The 20,275-nt window shown below is 41.0% G+C and overlaps 1 protein-coding gene across 1 annotated transcript; it reads left to right on the top strand.

Annotated features, from left to right (window-relative positions):
• The first annotated feature begins 383 nt into the window (after positions 1 to 383).
• Positions 384 to 20,150, top strand: LOC121324879 (protocadherin Fat 2-like). The gene is made up of 12 exons (XM_041267083.1): positions 384 to 483; positions 3,078 to 3,311; positions 5,921 to 6,310; positions 9,136 to 9,350; positions 9,818 to 9,955; positions 10,415 to 10,558; positions 11,603 to 11,800; positions 12,799 to 13,606; positions 13,874 to 14,028; positions 17,808 to 18,270; positions 18,831 to 18,984; positions 19,997 to 20,150. The coding sequence occupies exons 1-12, from the start codon at positions 384 to 386 to the stop codon at positions 20,046 to 20,048; spliced, it is 3,051 nt and encodes a 1,016-aa protein (XP_041123017.1). The 3' UTR covers positions 20,049 to 20,150.
• The last annotated feature ends 125 nt before the right edge of the window (positions 20,151 to 20,275 follow it).

Raw genomic sequence — 20,275 nt, 5'->3', positions numbered from 1 at the left:
GAGAGTATATTTGATATGGTTCTTATCACATGCTGTATCAAAATAACTACAAGATTTGAAGATTTGAAGATTTTATATAGTATACGTTCATATAATATATGGTGGCAGTAATTGCATAAGAAGCTTTATGGGAAAAGTGATGTGTCAATAGTAAAAAATGATATTGCTAAGTGCTGCTTAAGAATAACTTTAAAAAATAAGCTTCTACTAAATATTATCACAAACGAATTGACCCCCCGTCCACCCAAGTGTTTGGCTGTTCCAACCGTACTGGCCCACGTCGTAGTCCGCATGCGACCGCTGTGACAGAAGCATCACAGACGAGTACGTAGTACGTTCAGCACTGGTACGTTCAAAGGCATATGGAAGAGTCTGTTACTGCGATGAGGCTCCGTCGGATGACGCGTACGAACGTGCAGATCTCCGATCCCTTCACCCTCCTGCTCACCTCCGCGCTCTGGAGAGTCCGTTCCGAACTATGTCGTAACTATCGTCTCTTTCGAAAGGTCCCTTCGTTTTCATAGACATGTGACTGCCACGTCTCCGTGATCTGAATCGTTGTCCTAGAATAATGCTCACCTGTTGGTGCCACTCAAATCCGCTGATGAATCTAATCCCTCCCGCGAGTGTAGACAGAATCCGTGCGCAGACCGGACTCTGTTACTAACTCGTACGTGTACGACGAAAAAGTTTGAATCTAACTAAGTCAAAACCGATGACGTAACGTCATATGTATCACTTCTTGCTATAGTTGTAATGTAGTGTGATGAATCCATCTCTGCTTTGTCTATTTTGTCAGGGATATGTTTGTTGTTCATTCTTATATTAAGGGTTTTTTTTCCCTTGTTGCATCATTCCTTGTTGAATATAATTAATGTGTTTAAATTAGATATTTGGACACGATTTCTGATAGATTTTTATTTTATTTTTGCTTTATAGTTTTTTCAGCTGTTCTTGGTGTTCTCCCCGACAGCGTATGAATTGATAGACATTATAGTTAATTCCAACATTCCATCAGCATATCTTAGAGAGAGATAAAGTATGAAAATCGAGTCCCTATACAATACACCTCGTCCAACAGTAGTGGACGAATATAGATTCGCACAATCCTGTGTCCCTGTGGAACCACGTGAAGTAAGGTACGCTTATTCTGAATGCGCACAACTATAATTTAATCTATATAACGTCTGTGCTACGCATCTCAATTATAATACCAATAAAAACAAACTATCTAAAAAAGAAGCCGACGGAGACACCCGCTGTCACCACTACGTATCGGATTCTGAATCGATCTATCTTCTGACAACTAGAAAATTAATATGATTTATTTTTTTTTAGCAGATGTATTCTTGTTTATACGTGTGTATAATAAGGATCTAATAGCACTGTACCGAACGAGTCACATAACCATTGTGTCCGTGTCTCAACGATAGCTGAAGATTATTAACGTCTTAGATAAACATCGTATAATGTAAGTCACGTAAGTATGTAAAGGAAACTATAATATCTAATTTATACACAGGATACGAGTGCTACTGTTAAATTTACAGAGTTCAAAAAGTGTGTAGTAGGTCTTACTGATTAACGAAACTCCACTCGAAGTTAGACATTTTCAGCTTATCCAGTTCTTCTGCTACGTAACATCGTAAATTTTTTGAGGTCAGCATTACGTAGTAATGTATGGAGTTATAGGCTAAAATTGTCCTGTTAGTTAATAGCGATTAGCTAAAGAGTCACACAGTTATAATAGCGTATGAATGAAAACGAAGCGTACAACGCACCCAAAGTCACACCAACATGTGTCTCGCGCACAGCGGACTTCTACGTTGGTCGTACAAAGGTTTGCGTTGAGCGGATTCTTCATAGGCACGGTTCATGCGGGCCCTACGTCGCCGTCCGGTACCCGTCAGCACGTGCATGGGTTGTGAGAAGTCCACGGGCCGGACGTCTCGTCTGTCGCCAACGTCAGAGCTATGGGGCCCTGCTCAGTCCAGGCTGAAGGGCATCAGACAAGTCTTTCCGGAGCCATACAAAAGTTCTTCAAGTCCACTCTATTAAAGTTCTAGACTATACCACGACGTTAAAGTACCACAAGCCTTTGTGGGCTGTAAGATTCAGGACAGGGCGCAATAAGTAGAGGATAAGGCGAGGGAATAAGGAAGGCTGTCTCTAGACATATCACTATATCTATATCATCCATATAATAGAGTACTCAATCATCAGATATATATCATATATACATATACTATCCCATCACTATACTCTATCATACAACACAACATACCCATCCAGTTTATCATTAAAATATAATAACTACAAACGCGTAGAGACACCTCTTCAAACCATTGAAAAGTACATTCTCTCACTTAGCTTATATATATATATATACTCCACGATATCCTATATCTACTTATATGATCTCACGATCTGATGAGCTATATATCTCATCTATATATATCATACGTATTTTCACGACACGAGACACCGCATATACATAAACAAAATATAGAGGATTAGAAGAAACATTAACAATTACATTACAATAGCATTATTATTGAAAGCATAGTAACTTTTGAGCAGTAACAGCATATGCAATGTATTGGATATGTTTTAGAGGGTATGTAAGGTGTGGTAGGGAGTCTGGCCACACACAAGCACATTAACGAAAGGTGGGTTTGGTTGTGAAAAGCTACAGTACTAATCTTTGTTAAGATTTCCTCAACAATGGGTATTAAGATGCGTTAGTGACCAAACCCCCAAGCAGGAGTAGTTAGAGGCTTGTTTAAACCGGTGTCAGTTTAAAGACTTAAGACAGATTCAAGGGAAAGTGAAATATCAACTTAGAACGAATATCTGGGATTTCAAAGTAAAAACAGAAATAATCTATCAGACATGCAAAAAACACTTTTAAAAGTTTCAAAATAACGCTGTAATGTTTGGACACCAGCCATACACGATATACAAATTATATTCAGAGGACATGGAAACACCTTGAAGGGGAAGTCCATTTTGTTGTTATATTTAGACCACAAATGGTTCCAATCTTTCATTTAAAATCTTTATTTTTAATGTCACAGGAGGGCTGTATACACTGGCTGCCTTGGATCGTGAGCAGGAAATGGAATATGACCTGGTTGTGAAGGCGACAGATGGGGGCGGTCGGTCCTGCCAGACAGACATTCTTTTGGCCATCAAAGATGTGAATGACAACCCCCCAAAATTCTCTAGCAATCACTATGTGGTCACTGTTTTTGACAACACAACAGTGAAAACACCCATTGCTGTTGTCAATGCTAAAGACCCAGATTCTGGTAAGTGAAATTGGGTTCTTCTTACAATGCAATGACCGAGACTACACTCTACCGGGGTCCGGTGGGTAGCCTCTCAAGCCTTGCCAGACAGCTGCATCCTTCTGGCCCCACCTGTCAAAGATTGTTCGTGACACCCCCAAATAATTCAGCTACTGCGGTAACACTCCAACTGTCCGATCGTCCCGCCCAGACCTTCACGTTTACACCCAAGAAGGACATGTGGAAGCGACCTGAAAACACCATCCAGTTCCTGAGTCCGTCTATACATTCTAAAACTAGAGAAAAAAGAAAAACCCCAGCCAATGGGGGGGGGGGGGGGGGTAAGATGTGATGGGGGGGGGGTGACTGGCACAAATTCAAATGGACCAGTTAGCTCATACACAAGTACCACTTAAACGTGTGATTGCACCCACTTTGAATCTGTATGTGAGGTATGCACACAATAATAACGTTATCCATTACGTCGCATTTCACGAGGGGCTAAGACCATGGCTGTCCACCCAAAGAAGCTGTCACGTCTACGTGGTAAACAAAAGTTCCAGGTTGAAGGTGTATACAGTTCTCGGGTCAATTAACAAATCGGACAGACCAATGATATTTTCACATTGTTACCTGCAACGATAGTTAACAAGGTCTTTTAAAAGCCCAATGTGATGGTTCTGCTACAACCCCTTTCTTAATTGTCACCATAGTAATAAACAGGTGTCTATGCGATTCCAATGTTGTCTGTTCGTGTAATCCGCTAGGTCCGTTAAATGGTGTATAAAACAAAAAAAAGTCCTGTTTAAATTCACCCATGGTCACCGCTCAAGTTTTGTTTGTCATTTAATTATTGTTCCATACTTCGACATCAAAGTAATCCATAATTCCCGAACGGTGCTCGTGGTGAATACAGTCCCGTTACAGTTCACCCACACATAACAGTGTTGTTACTATTATTGTCCAATGTCAAGTTGGGTGGTATTGTTGTATGTGCGCTCTAGTGCTCGTGGTAAATACAGTTCTGTAGTGCAAACAGTGTAGTGCAGTGTTGTTGATCTGGGTGTAATGCTGGCATATGGCAACAGCTCCAGATAGTGTTAGCCATCAAAATAATTATAAACAATATTATTGTCAGGCCATCCAGTCCAGGACACTCTGTTCCCTTTACACTGTGGCCTCTCAGGTTGGAAAGGAGATCTAACACAAATAATCATCTCTGTCACAAGATATATACCCAAGGTTATTTATTTAGGTGTCTGACAAATTGACCTGCTACCCCAGTGCATTACAGTCAGAGGAATATACAGTATACTTTATATTGATACCAGAGGCAAAGGTCTAGCTACTTAAATGAAGTTACATTCTGTGTAATGATTTGGGGTGATCCTACAGTTAGCTTGCATGACTTACAATGAGCTGGTCATGGTGCAGTTGCTATCAGTTAGTCATTTTAAAAAATGAACAGTTAGTCATGTTTTAATGTGCTAAACTTGTTACAACAAAAGCATGCCTACACAATGCAAGTTGCCAATGTTTTGTAATACTGGCTTGCAACGTAAATTGTAAAAACTATTTCACAGCTATTATATTCTCATTATGATTGTAGTCTGTCAGAATGAAATCACTTAGAAATGGACCAGTCATTGACAGGCCATGTAGGTTTACAGACACTTTTGTTTTTTTGTTTCTCGTAAGTGGTTCCTTCCAGCAAGTCTATGCAAGTCCTGAGCACTGGCATATATAATATATATATATATATATATATATATATATATATATATATATATATATATATATATATATATATATATATATATATTCGGAGGAGCGGCTAAAATATTTGAAAAACGTAGCAAAACTAAACATTCCCTAAACCAGGTCATGCTCAAACCGCAAGGGGCCTCTTTCACTACTTAAGACAACATCCACTTCACTGGCTACATTGATTGATATCATTTCGCTAATTGGTGCTCTTAAAGACCTCAGAACACTTCGCAGTCGTGCCTGAGATAAGGCGGTTTGCTTTGGGGTGTGTGTTTTTGAGTGTCTATGTGGCTAACAGGAACACAGAAATGTGTGTTTAAGAATCCCTGGAAAACGCTCCAGTCTAGTCAAATCAAATGGATGGTTTGTGTGTGTTTGTGTGTGTGTGTGTGTGTGTGTGTGTGAATTTGCTAAGAAGAGCCCTACAAAACTCACTCTGGGCAATGTTATTAGTAGTAAATCTTAATTGCAATCGGAAGAAAACACTAGTGTAAACTAGAAAAATGCCAAGCAATCCATCAATCCTGTGCCTGTGGCTGACAAGTGTTGATTTGATTATGATTCTTTTTAAACTTTCGCAGGTTTAAATATTTCCCTGAGGATAACTAGGACATAATCGCAGCTGCCTGCAGCTCCTTGTAGAATGTGTGGGGGTGTAGTGATTTGCTCCTCTTTACTGTACTTTATTACACTTTGATATGCTATGAAACATTAAAAAAGGTAATCTACTGTGATTGATGCACCTGTCTTGTACCATTCTCTGATTAAACTGTGCCTTTTTCTCATGTTTTACACATGTTTTATCTAATTGTATCATGTAAGCAACAGCAGTAAAGTACAGTTTCTAATTCTTGTCCTTACAGGTATAAACTCAGAGGTGATGTATTCCCTCATAGACTCTGCTGGAGACTACTTCTCAATTGATGAATTCTCTGGGATTCTTCGGCTGGAGAAGACCCTGTCTGATGAACCCCAGTCCACCTTTGACCTGAAGGTGAAAGCCAATGACCTGGGCCTGCCCCGTTACCTGTCCTCCCTCACAACGGTGACTGTGAATGTAGTGGACTTGAGTGACTACATCCCGGTATTCCTGCACAGTGAATACACCACAGCCATCCCAGAAGGGTCTGCCCTGGGTGCGGAGGTGCTAAACGTCTTTGCGCTGACCCGGGACAGAGTGCAGAATGTGGCGATCCTTTATGACATAATCTCTGGGAACGAGCATGGCAAATTCTCCATCGATTCCAAAACTGGTGAGTGTTCAGAGATGGAAATAATACCTCTTTTGCACTGTCCAACTGAGCCAGCCCAGCACAGCAGCCTGGTTGTGTTTCCACTGCAGAGCCCAAGCCATGCAGCGTGCACATTTGTAGATGATGCAGTATTAAGAGGTGCTGTATTTGAGTTGAGAATGGAGAATCCAGAGGGTATAGTTGGGTCTATCTTCATTTGCCTTCATCGTATAATACTGAATACAACTAAAATGCAACAACAGCCTGATTACATGGTCTCTTTGAATGTTCTGCTGTCACCTGTGCGTACCATGTGATAGTGCCCTGCAGTAGAGCTTCTTGATTGGTGGATGGAGGTTCTGCAGTTTCTAGTGCACTTTAAGCATTATCCCTTTGAAATCACAAAACATAAAATTCCAATGAAACATGCTTCCAGGGTTACAGCAAATCACATTTTAAAAATCTTGTATTGCTTTTAGCGACAGAAGTTGAAAAGCAGGAATAAACCTCAATGAAATGAACAGCTTACTGGTGTGATTCTGCCAATGAGTTTCCGAAATTGCTGGTGTCAGTCTAGCAGATTTTGAGCCATGTTCTTTGTAACAAAAATAAATCCTATATAAACACACACACACACAACCGTCTGTGTTATTTTTGTTCATATAATTTGATATGCACTGCAGATGTTGTTTTTATGATATGGTATATATTTGTTGGCTTCTGCACAAATCTGCTATATTGCAAAAGTGAAAATAACTGAAAACAAGCCCTAGGAAAAAAAGAACACTTACAAAAAATCTCCAAAAGCAAAAGGGGAGTTTGAAAGAAAAACACAAGAAAGGCATTTGAAGACATTTGCTCTTTCATTTTTTGTTTGCTCCGTGAACAGAAAAGGGAAACGTTAACGACTTTGAGCTGAGTCTCACCAGTATTGTTTCTACATGACTTGACAGTTAAACAGTAAAAAAAAAGAAAAAAAAGAAAGGAACAATTACTTTTTTTTTTCTTAGCTCAGCTATTTGAACACTAGACATGCTGTTGCTTGCGCTGTAAGGGAGAATGGAGGGAGTGTTCAGTCAATTAACATTTAAAGGTAGATTGGTGGGCATTATGTAAGCAGTGGAAGATGAAGATTTGCAAGTGTATTTGAAGGGTGAAATTCTGCCTGTACTCACTGTACTGAGTATCAGGACTTATTTTAATGCCGGTACTGAGTACTCCTCCTTCAACCTTGTCTCAATCGGCACTGATTTCCAGAAAAAAAAAAAAAATTACAACTTTACTGTTTTATAACAACAACCTTATTATTCCTAGATATTACAATTTTGCATATCATTTATGATATAACAGCATTGCAAATCGTTATACTCCTGTTAGATTTAGATGTGATTGGAACAGGAAAGTGAAAGTAGTTTTTGTGTTGTTTAAATACGTTAGTAACGTACTTTATTTTAGGTTAGGTATTGTATTCAGTTCTAGCAATTTATATGATTGATTAGCCTATTAAGTTTGACCTGTTTACCTGTTCACGCCTGACTTGGATATTCTTATATTCCTCCTGTGCTGTACAGTACTGCTGTACTGCAGTGCGTTATTTGTACCTGTTGTGGCCTGAGGGATTGTATTGAAGAAGGTTGCTGTTTTTAAGTTTAGTCTTGTTTTATTTATAGCGACATGTACAAGAGAGATTGGCTGTCACCCCAAAGAAGACAGATAAAAAGACTTCCTTGCCTTAAATGCCCACATTTTTAAACACCTCTGTTTTGGGTTTTGTTTTGTTTTTAGTTTGTTCTCAAGGATTTAGTGTGCGTGGTGATAACTCTGCTTCACGGAGTAGAGTTATAGTTTCTAAAGAATACGGCAGTGGAAGGCAAGAGATTCAGTGCCTGGGGTCTAACAGGCTCTGCTATCATGCAATTCATCACAACTTTACCTGTGTCTTTTAATTCAGAGTGATACAGCAATGTTTTGACCAGCTGTCAATAGGTTCAAATATCAAAATGTGTCAGTTGATCCAGCAATATAACCTCCAGTACTACTGAGCACTCTTAGCACCCAGAACCCTCCTAAACAAAAAAGAGTTGCTGCCTCTTCGCTGGACTGCAATGTGAACGAAATGGAAGCTTCCCAGTGTAAAGCATTTGCAGCCGTTAGAGTGGAACATAAAACAAAAACAATGCTGGCATTCTAAGATCTGTCTGTTTGTTAGGCACTGTTTCCTTTTTACACACAGCAGGTGATGCATATGCATTTTGGCCCTGGCTCCTACCTATTTTGAACACACTTCATCCTATCTGCTTAAGTAAAGATTATATGGTGTTTAGTTGATTTAAGACTAGCTGGCAGATTTCCCATTTGTAAAAGGTTTCAAATAAGCTAGCAATTTAAAGAACTGCAGTCACTTTTACTGGCTCAAGTCCGTGAGTAGCAATGCAATCACAATTGCAACATTATGTTTTAGACACTATGAGAGCTGGTAAACGTTTCATTATAATTGGATGACTTCTCACTGAGCACCACTTTTATTGTCTTCACGCTGCTTATTGGGATTTCAAAAAAAATTCAATTTTCACTCCCTTTTTTCACCATTACAGTAGGTGTAGAAATTTTGACTGTACAATGGTGCAAAGTAACTGAACAAAATTTACGAAAGCAATTATTTTTAGCAGTACTGCAGAAGATAAGAACAGTTTTTATCATTGGTCGCAGAAGTATACAAATATATAATAATAATAATAATAATAATAATAATAATAATAATAATAAATAATAATAATAATAATAATAATGTATTGCCATGCATTTTGTATATAAGGCCATGATGATCTTTGACCATTTCCTCGCAGGTCTCTTGTCTGTGAACGGGACTCTGGACTTTGAACAGTGTACCGAGTACTACCTATCAGTGGAGGGTGTGAGAGAGGGGTCGTCCTCTCTCAGTGACATCACAATGGTCATCATTAACATCACTGACGTCAATGACAATCCACCCCGATTCAGCCAAGCAGTCTATAGCACTGAGGTGGCTGAGGACATTTCTCTGGGAAGCGTTGTCATCTTGGTAGGTTATGGGGTTAGTTACTGGCAGCTCTATCTGAAATGTAATTGATGAGTCAGAGATGATATTTATAACTGTTTCATTTCAATCATCTTTCTTATAGATTGTTGACTTGTTAGATTCTGCGGCTGGGGGGGTGAGATGAAGGGTGGGATTGGGAGGGGGGAGTATATGTTTTGCAAGTGTCTTTCTCTGCTTTTGTTGATGTGTTTGTTTATATGTAAAGTAAGTAATATAAATAAATAAATAAATAAATAAATAATGGGTGAAGTCAGACAGTAAATAATTACACACAGTATATAGTTCTTTCTAAAAGATGTTATAATGACAAAGGCATCATAATTCAGATTGAGTCCAAGGGTAGGAATCATTCTGCACACATTGCTCTCCTACTAGGGGCACTTCCAAAAAGAAATCCATTGCATGCCCTTCTGAATGTAGCTGTGACCTGCATTCCCTGATTATTTCAGGTTTCAGCTGACGACCTCGATGGGCCACTCAACAATCAGATCTACTATTCCATCGAGAGTGGGGACCCGCAGCAGCACTTCAGCATCGACCCAGAGAGTGGAGAGATCCGGCTCTCGCGACACCTCGACAGGGAGGAGGTGAGAACCCGAATGCAAAACTACTGCAGTCAGCAAGAGAATCAAGCATTTTCTTTCTCACCTAAATGGTATTGTTTCACAGAAAGAGTAAATGGTAAAGGGTCACAGAGTGACTGTATTTCATATTCCACCGTAATACATGTGATGGTGTACAGTATACAAAAAATAACCGCACCAGTGTAACTTGGTGGTGTCATGCATGTTAGAAATAGAGCAAATAGTCACTGAAAGGAAATGCCATTAGTAGCACTTTAGATAACAGGGTGCACATGACAGTGTAATAACTGAGTAACTACCATCTGGGTAACTATCCTATTCTTACATGGTAACTACATGTGGAATAAGTATGCAATTACTGTACGTGGCAATGTCCCCAATACTATAAAGTGTCACTGTACCATTTCTGTCTGAGCTACATTACCTTGTGTGAGTGACAGTGAACATGTCTTCTCTCTGCAGCTGTCCAGCTTCACTATGAAGGTGCGAGCCGAAGATAACGGAGCCCCCCCTCAGTTCAGCATTGCTACGGTGACTGTGAAGGTTTTGGATGTTAATGACAATCCACCCGTCTTCTTCCAGCTCAACTACAGCCTACTCATCCAGGTAGGGAATAGGATCAGCACTGCTCTAGTCATGAAGAGCATGGGTCAACTGGAAAAGGACAGCAGCACAGCATGGACTCTCTTGACCCTTGACCCTTGCAATTTTTCCAAGGGGACTGAGATCTAGAAATTGGCAGACTAAGTTTGAGCAACCATTGCTCCTGAATAATGTCTCTTGGTGGTGATGGCAGGTATGGCTTCTTTGCAGAACATTCACTCCTGGACTTTGTTTGATAATAGCAGGTTTACCACCTTTAACACATTATTCCTGAGCAAAAACATATATGAAAAGAGTGACAGAAAAAAAAAAGATGACCAGTTCAGTTGCTTCCATACCTTGCCTCTTCTTGAAGCCAGTGTCTATCCTTGCCTATTCATCTCAATGAACTCGGCATCACTGTTGATCAAGATTTGCTATTGAAATGTTTCTACATTTAAGTTGTTTGACTGGAGATTAAAAAAAGATTAAAAAAAACATTACACAGTGGCTATTTAAACAGATAAACTTGAATTATGATTAGGATTCTTGTAGAGATTTCAGATCGCTGCTGGCAGGTAAATGTACAACGACTATGCTAACCTCATGCTGAGTTAAATTAGGTGTTGTGTATCTGTATAAATCATTTAAGCTGAATGGAGCTATAGCAACAACAGTTATAACAGGTTTTTTTTTTTTTTTTTTTTGCTAGAATCCACTATTTGATACCTTTAGCGCCAGGTATTAGAATGACCCTGAGTTACAATATTTCCTGATACAATGCATTGACCTTTCTCTGCCATGCTTTGTACTTTGTACTGTATTAACTCTTTTTTTAGCTACAATTGTAGAAGTGCAGTAAACGTTATTTTCTGAGACAAAAACTTGTCCTTGTAATCTGACCTCCCAAATTGGTGATGTTGGCATTATGTGTGGAATGCAGCAGAGATGTATTTAATACATAGCACCAGCTGCAACTCTAGGATAATGCGTGTCAAGCGATCAAGCGCAAAGAGTCTTGCGGGGGATTGGTAAATGTTTAACCTGTGCCTTGCTGTTCTGTTACAGGAGAGATCCCCCGTGGGCAGCAGTGTGCTGAGGCTCATGGTGACCGATAGAGACACTCCCCCAAACGGTCCCCCCTTCTCCTTTCGCATCACTGCTGGGGACATTGGGAAGGAGTTCCAGATTGACAGCGAGGGGCTCCTGATGAGCGTGGCAATCCTGAGGAGGAGAACGAAGGAGGAGTACCTGCTGCAGGTGCAGGTGAGCGTTACCAGCTACACGCTGCTTCCAAAACAGAGCGCAGTGGGACGCCAAAGGGTCAAGACAAGTGACTCCCACAAACACCTATCCAAAGGAATTCAGGGGGACATACTGCACCTCTCAACTGTTTCATTCTATGAAACTCCTGGGGAGCCAGTCACCCTGCCTCCCTGTCCATCAGATACCCAGAACTGCATCTGTTTCGCATTTTTGCACAAGTCGCCTAGAAAAAAATAAACTTGATCAGCCATGATATATTATTGCCAAGGAGCTCAATGACAATATCCAGACATCCAAAGTCTCAAAAATGTTAAATATTAGTGGCATTAACAAAGACTTCTTTCTTTCTTACTTCTCTGTATGGCAATGCTGGGCTAACCAGTTTAAAAATGCTTTACAACAACATGTTAATAAGCTTCTCTTGTGATTTTTGAATTGATGATGAGGCAAGAGGCTATTTATTTAGTAAATCTGTTTGTCTTCTTTTTACAAAATTGGTTCCAATCACACACTGTTAAAAACTGAGGGGGGCAGTGTTTGTTTTATACTTATGATTGGGGTCTGGCTGAAGATGGCAGAAACGGAAATTAAAGTTAAACTGTGATATATGAAAAGAATAATTTATTTTTCAGTGTTATGTAACTGTAGAACATGCCATTATGAGCAGTAATCCTCAGCCATCACCCACATTACTGCTTGGAAACTGCTCAGGGCAATCAGCAGTCATTAGTAGCTCTACTGCTGGCTTTGAGGACATTGCGATTCCTCTTTGGAATAAAGTTCAGATTATTTTTTGTATGATTTTTCAAAAGAAAACAAACTGAGCTGCAACTGGCAATTCATTATTTAGATGACACAAACTTTACCAATGCTGGAATGTTTTCAAGAATTCACATGTTTCTTGATTCCAGAATTACTTTTAAAATTCCAAAACCGTTCCAAACAAAAGCTTCTATGAATGCAGTTTTCTGATCTTCTTCTCCCTGTATTCCCTTCAGGTGACAGATAGTGGCTACCCCCCTCTGTCCTCCTCCACTTTCATAAAGATTAGCATCATTGAGCAGAGCCAGTACCCACCTTCTGTGTTGCCCCTGGAAATCTTCATCACCACTGCCAACGACAACTTTTCAGGCAGAGTCCTCGGGAAAATCCACGCTACCGACCAAGACCTCCATGACGTGCTTTCGTACCAATTGCTTTCGGAATCGCCACCCAGCCACAGTTTCACGGTCAGCGCTGCGGATGGCAAGATCATTGCCAGCGACCTCCTGGAACCAGGCCAGTACACCCTGAACGTGAGCGTGACGGACGGGAAGTTCACAACCCCAGCCACGGTTCACATCTCCGTGTGGGGAGCCACGCAGCACGTGCTGGACCAGGGCGTCACCCTGAAGCTTACGGGGATGACGCCAGAGGAGTTTATCGTGGATCACTGGAGGAACGTGCAGAGGTATCTGGGAAACACCCTGGGGGTACAGAAGCAAGGCGTGCACATCGCTAGCTTGCAGCAGGAGCCGAACTCACTGGTCCTGGACGTGCTGCTGGTGCTGAAGCAGCGGGACAGTCCTGCAGCCAAAGCCCACCTCCTGACCTCGATGCTCCCACGCTCAGTCCAGGAGATCGAGGATTTGCTCGGCATGCAGATCACAAAGGTGAAGCATGGTTTATGCAAGGGGCCAAGCTGCCCACCGGCAGGCTGTAAGTCCACGGTTCGGATGGATGCACAGAGTGTCTCTACATACGCCACGGCGAGGATAAGCTTCATCACCCCTCAGCATGTCTGGGAAGTGGTCTGTTCTTGTAATGGTACGTTTTTTACGTTTTTTATACTTGTTCATAAAATGGGAATGATTACAAAAACAAGTGCATTAAATACAGGTTATATGATACTATTCATTACATGTCTATCCTAGGACTCTTAGATACTGTGATACTAGATACTAAGGTGAATTGTGGAAAAGAAATTACTTCATACATCTAGTTTTTCAAATAAACAAACAATGCCTACAAGCGATCTAGCGCAACCTCTGATTGCAGGTTTGTAAATGTCTTTGTTTTTTTTTTCCATTTCAGAGTCAGCTATCAGATTCTCCGGTAACAGCTATCTCCAGTACAAGTACCTGAACACATTGAAAAACAACCACCTCAGGCTGTCCCTGCGTCTAAAAACACACCAACTGCAGGGCATGGTCATGGCCACCAATGGGACTGACACGGGGGCACTGGAGGTGAGGATCTGCTGGGTTATTGGAATCAAAGAGCACACATGTAAAGGGGTCGGCCTTGGTCCTCTTCCCAGCATATTTATAGCCAGCTACCAGCACTAAACCTGTCTTTGGTCTGATCTTACCCTCCTCTCCCTATACCACGACTCAATTTTTCTCGACACACCTAGGGGTCCTCGTGGATCTGATTTTACCTTTTTTATTTATGTCCTCCCTTGATAACTTAATGATCATGGTGTCTTTTATGAAAAACTGTTTTTTACCATGTGCTCTCCCTTATTATAAAGCCTTTGTCGTCTATGGCCTAAATCTTTGCAGTCTCCTATTATATCATTATAATACTTACCTATTTAACTTACTTGCATGACGGTATCCCTTGTAACCACCAGAGAGATAACAAAATGCTGACTTTCATTGCAGAAGTCAGAGTAGTTGCCTGCTTTCTCTACAACCAGCATGCTGTATGCAAACATCCAAACCTGAATCCCAGCCAGCCAGACATGTAGTCCCCTAGCAAGTTCAGGAGCTTAATTAGCAAGGGCATGAAGAAACAGAAAAAAATATATATTGAAAAAACATAATTATGATGAAGGAAGCAAAGGGTATCTTACTGTATATTGAGCCCCATTCACTTTAATATCCACTAAACTAACTATAATTTGAAATTTAAAATGCATGACATCATTGATTGATGTGCAGTACCACACTGACCTTGAATAGACAATGACGCCTTTGCTTTCCCTTTGCTGGCTGGACAGAAACTCAAACATCTAGAGCCTTTTATTCAAGAGCCTGAAGTTCTGCATTCAGTATATCTGTGACTGTATGATTAATTATCTTTCAAAGACTCCCACGTGACACACAGCATGCATAAATATGGCCTGCAAATAAAAAGTTACTCAGGGGTTCAAGAGCCAAAGAGCCTTTTTGCATCAAAGTATATCTTTTGAGTTTATTTTCGTTGAGATCTATGAATAAATATATAAACTGTGATGGTCCCTGTCCTAACTTGCTTTTCTGTTTGTTTGCTGAAGTAGTGTAGTCTTGCAGACTTGAAAGAAGCCGCACGTCACAATACAGCAATGTGATCAGGATTTAGCAAGGCTAGAACAGCTGATGTTGACAACTTTGCCACCATTCCCTCCAGCATCGCAGAGCATTAAAACACCCAGGAAAGCGTGGACATGCTGATCCAAGCACAACCGAATAAATAGTGAATCCCAGAGTTATTTATATTAGAAAATATCAAGGTTGCCATAGGAACAGATTGCATGTTCTACTGATTACTGATTTAGATTTTCTTTAGGCGCATATGTAACGGGGTGGGGGCTGGGCACAGACTGTTGACCCCTCGCACTGCAAGCAATCATCTTGATCACCATGCAAAATAGATGCTCTCGTCTTGTACTTTTAGAGATTTTAACCTCCTCTCATCTCACCAGCAGTGGACAGGATAGCATCCATAATGGCAGTGTATCACACAACATTGCTCTGGTACACATACCTGGTCTTTTAAAGACACTTGTTAATAATGCTTTAATTCCCTTGAGCCCTACTGTGCTTCTGTGCAGGGTGCTAGAAAGCTGACTCAAACTCAGACTTACCAATCATCAGAGCCCCAGAATCGTTCTATGTGCCCAAAACATTGCTGTCTATTGATAGCTTGTGTAAATCATTTTAATGATGAAAAAATACAAGGACAATTTGAACTGTATCGGGAGAAAGCCATATCCAAGACTGACAGATAGGGGCATCTGTATTGCTAATGGGTTGATGTGGATTGAGTAATCTGGTTAGGAGACAGGCTGGTTGTGTTTTTAATGAACTATTATCACGTGCTTTTGGAGTCTGAACACGTCTTTCCGAGTGCACTGGCAACAGGGGAAGAGTATTTCATTATTCAGACATTTAATGTCCCTGCCAAATAAGATCTCAATGAGTGCTGGGTGAAATGTTCAACACATAACATGAGGATGCCCTGAAGTCAAAGCTTCAATTACAAAGCAAAGCAGCGTAGGTCAGGAGAAAGGCTTGGATTCCTAATACTCATCTGGCTTCTTTACCGTTACATGCCTGCAACAATCCTCACGCCCCACATCGGTTGCCAAAAACAGCAGTTTTTCTTTAATTTTTCCCAGAAACTTCTTTTCTGCGTTTATTATTTGAGGTCACAATCATCTTGAATTTCAAGGCACTGACATTATCTGCGTACAAGGGTGACAGCGCTATACTCAGTCATGAAGTGACTAAAGAGATCATTGTAACTACAGTTATTAGTTAGGTTTGTTTCTTTGGTAACACTTTACATTAAGTGTCTCTAATTACTGTGTATTTACATAGTAGTTATTTAGTAAATACATGTGTGCTTACACATGATTACAATGTTATTATGCATAGTTACAACGTACTTAAAATGCTGTTTTGCTGTTTTCACATACAGTATGCTCCTAAGAAGTATTTTGTTTTTTGCACAGTGACACGTTTCTTTGATTTGATGGGTAGTGGCTTTATTTGAGTGCTGTTATTGCAAATGACAGTTTTGGAAGCTTTAGTAAAACATAAAAACACCTCAACGTGATTGATAATACATTTATGATTTTCGATTACTGTTATCAATAATAATAATAATAATAATAATAATAATAATAATAATAATAATAATAATAATAGTACCTACAGTAATGCCGGCTCTATAAAATATATAAAAGATTTTCCTGCACTCCATCTGAAAAAAAGTACAATTTATAAAACAAAGAACTGGTGTTCATTATGTTAGGAGGCAGCAGTCCTGCTAATACTTTTGTCTTTGTGTCATACCTTTCATCTAAACAGAACATTTTTTCAGAAATCTTGCATTTTGTTCAACTGGATTGATTTTTTTTTCTTTCCACTGCAGCTCAAGCACATGTTGAAATATCACACTGAATTCGATTTTCCTTTTACAACTCTCCACATTCCAGTAATTCATTGTGTTCTGAGGAAACTGCACCAGCCCTCTCTTATTGTCTTTCTAAATGCATCAACCCCAACAACATGAACACACTTTCTATTCTAGACCCTGGAACACATAAGTAGATTTACAAATAAAATAGGCAGAGTGGAAAACGAGTGCTGAGGGCGATGGTCTCGATCAATAGCATATGTTTATATATACACTTTAAACATGCTGAGAGGGTTTTTTTCTTATTTCTTGTGACATGATGCAAACCAATCTCAAAGTAACGTAAGCAGCAGGGTCTGGTTAACAGAAATATGTAGTCTGCAAGTTCTACTGCTCACATACAGTCTTCTCCTCTGTTGAACCCTGAGATCGCCTAAATCCGCACAATAGCAACTCTCTGCCTTCCACGCATGCACAAACACAAAGGCCCTGCACTAAACAAGTTGCTGCTTCTTTGGAAATGTTTGTGATCTGCTCTGTGATAGACTTTGCCTTTCTCCTGTCCTGTCCATACTCGTAATCACTGTGCGTCAGTCATCGAACTACACCAATTATTCCGCATTGATTGTTACAATTTGGCACTGCTTCAAAAACCACTGGGCTGTAATTTTATCTAGTCAATGGGCAGGGAGTTACAAACTAAAAACTGTTATTATTGATTGATAGTCCAGAAATGTTTACTAATATAGCAGCTCTGTTTGCTGTTGCTTTTAATGATTCATGTACGTCTGGTTTTTTAATGTCACGGTAAAGGTCATTTTGCATGCTTTGATAGAGACGATATCTTAAATATGTGATCACTTTGACAACGTTTTAAAAGCTTTTTCAACACTGTTTGCAGGTTATCAACGGTGAGCTCAAGTTTGAATACAGCTGTGGCAGAACCCCCCCTAAAACCCTGGGGGTGCGGAATGTGACTGTGTCCGACGGGCGCTGGCACCGGGTTCTCCTAGAGGTGAACGGGACGGTCCTGAGACTGAGCCTCAACAATATCCATTCCACCTCGATCACGCTGGCAGCACCCTGTCGACTGCTCCAGTCCCAAGGTTTTCTGGTGTTTGGGGGGCTTGTTCAGGCGCCCCCTGCTGACAGGAGCCAGCAGATTCAGGTCCAGCTGGGATTCAGGGGCTGCCTCGACGCACTCGAGCTCAATGGAGAAGCCATAAAGAGCATAGAGAAAGCAGGGGTGCAAATGCCTGGAGAGAGAAAGGTCTCAGGGATCTATCATTGCTGCTCCCAGTCAGAAAGCTGCACCAGTAACTCGTGCCGGAATGGAGGGACATGCCAGGATACTCCTACTGGAGGTAAGATCATAGGAAACCAACAAGCTTTGCTAATAGTAGGCTCATGTAGAGCAATTTAAAGGCAAGGGGGAATATTCCGGTTGACATTAGGCAGATTGAAACTTGGATTCTCTTAAGACTGAATTGAAATCTTTAGCTTTTCTAATGTGCTTTTATGTAACTGGTTGTGGCTGGAGTGTATTGCACCCCTGAGCTCTCTTGTTTTCTCAGTGCTCTGGGTTGCCATGCCGTGAAGGGCGCTATATAGAAATGTATTTGTGTTGTATTTGTGAAACAGAGAGTGCTCCAGTGTTTACTGGCTGGTTAGACAGGTTTTACTGCCTACTGTATACATCTCCCCGGCGGCGGTAATTAGCTGTTTTACTGTTCGGCTCGTTTAAGCATAGTTGTTTTTTTGTTTTTTTTGAGGTTGCAAACTAGCTGTTCTACTACCACTGGCATCTTTACAAAACACTGAAGTCCCTTTCTCAAAATCAAAGCCGTCCATCGCGCTGAATGCTGATTAGTTGACTAATTGCCAGAGAGGACAGGAACAATGAGGTGTTATGGTTTGTTTTCAGAGTTCCTGTGTAACTGCGCTCCACAATACTTTGGCTCTCGCTGTGAGATAGCAGACAACCCATGCCTGTCTAATCCCTGCTTGCATGGAAGGCAGTGTGTGCCAAGCAGCAAGGGTTACCTCTGCAACTGTCCACAGCCAGACACTAGAAACAGGTACAGTTCCAACTACTGTTTGCACATATTGTTAACCCATTGCACCAATGGAAATTATTGTTTTTGTAAAATATTTATACTGTAATTCTAGGAAAAATGTATTGGATTTGAGGTGTGATTTAGTCTACATTACTCTTGGATTTAGTTTAAAATGCATGAGCGATTTAAATATATATATATATATATATATATATATATATATATATATATATATATATATATATATATATATATATATATATATATATATACACACACACACACACACACATACATATATATTGTTTTTGACAGGTGTGAGGATTATGCTGACGTGTGCCACTCAAGCCCCTGTCCCAGCGGCTTTGATTGCAAGATCTCTAACACCACCTACCACTGCACTGAAACACTGCAGATAGAAATATCGAGCGACAATCAGTTAAGGGTGAGGGAGATTATCGAGATCTTCGCTGTCACCCTGGGAGTACTCATCCTCGTTGCCGTGTTTGTTTTCTCACGCAAACGTTACCTCCGGCAGAAAAAGCACAAGCCTATCAACATGCATGACCCTGACTGCTTATTCCAGCCCAATGTAGCCAAGAGCATGGACTGGAATGATCAGGAGCTTTCCCCCATTGAAATGAATGCAATGCCTGAGCCCCGGAACAACCTTGACCAGGAAACTGCCTTGACTCTGAAAGCCCGTGGGCAGCCTGACTTCACTCTAGGAGGGGGACAGACCCAGAAGCAACGGGGCACAGTGGTGTGCAGTGTGGCTCCAAACCTCCCGCCCCGGCCACCCTCCAGCTCTGACAACGAATCCGTCCTGAAAAACAATTGGGAGCTGGAGTACGATGGTGAGCTCGGTGCCTTCTCTGCATTGGGAATTGTTAAATGTTCTGTGCAGCTCCAATTACTGTGCTTTCCTTTAATGTTATAAATATAATAGCCTGCCCTGTTAGTTCCGGTCCAAGATTGTTTTCCTTGTGTGCCTGTCAGATCTTGACTGTGTCTGTCTCTCTTTCCCCCACAGTATATCCCGGGCACCCAGACTACTATTGCCCTCCTGTTATCAGAGAGTATGAGATTGTGGAGGAGCCCTACCCTCCGCCGCCCCCTGTCGATCCTCACCAAGTCGTTCAGTTTTCTGGCTTCCCCTTCCCCCTGGAGCGCTACGACAGACGGGCGCCTCTGCCACCCCGTTACAGCAACCAAAACCTGGACGACTTCCTGGGGCCCAACGGGCTCTCCCTAGCGGCCCCCCACTGCCCCAATGAGTACACTGCCATCAGCTACTACCCCACTGAGCTCT

The sequence above is a fragment of the Polyodon spathula genome, chromosome 12, assembly GCF_017654505.1.
Source record: "Polyodon spathula isolate WHYD16114869_AA chromosome 12, ASM1765450v1, whole genome shotgun sequence".
Lineage (NCBI taxonomy): Eukaryota > Metazoa > Chordata > Actinopteri > Acipenseriformes > Polyodontidae > Polyodon > Polyodon spathula.
The sequence above is the reverse complement of the archived record's forward strand: the minus strand, read 5'-3'. Positions and strand labels throughout refer to the sequence as shown.

Coding starts and splice junctions, on each gene's coding strand:
- LOC121324879 (XM_041267083.1), top strand. CDS start 384: ATGAGGCTCCGTCGGATGACGCGTACGAACGTGCAGATCTCCGATCCC. Junction 10,559..11,602: donor ACTACAGCCTACTCATCCAG/GTAGGGAATAGG, acceptor GTTCTGTTACAG/GAGAGATCCCCCGTGGGCAG. Junction 18,271..18,830: donor CCAGGATACTCCTACTGGAG/GTAAGATCATAG, acceptor GTTTGTTTTCAG/AGTTCCTGTGTAACTGCGCT.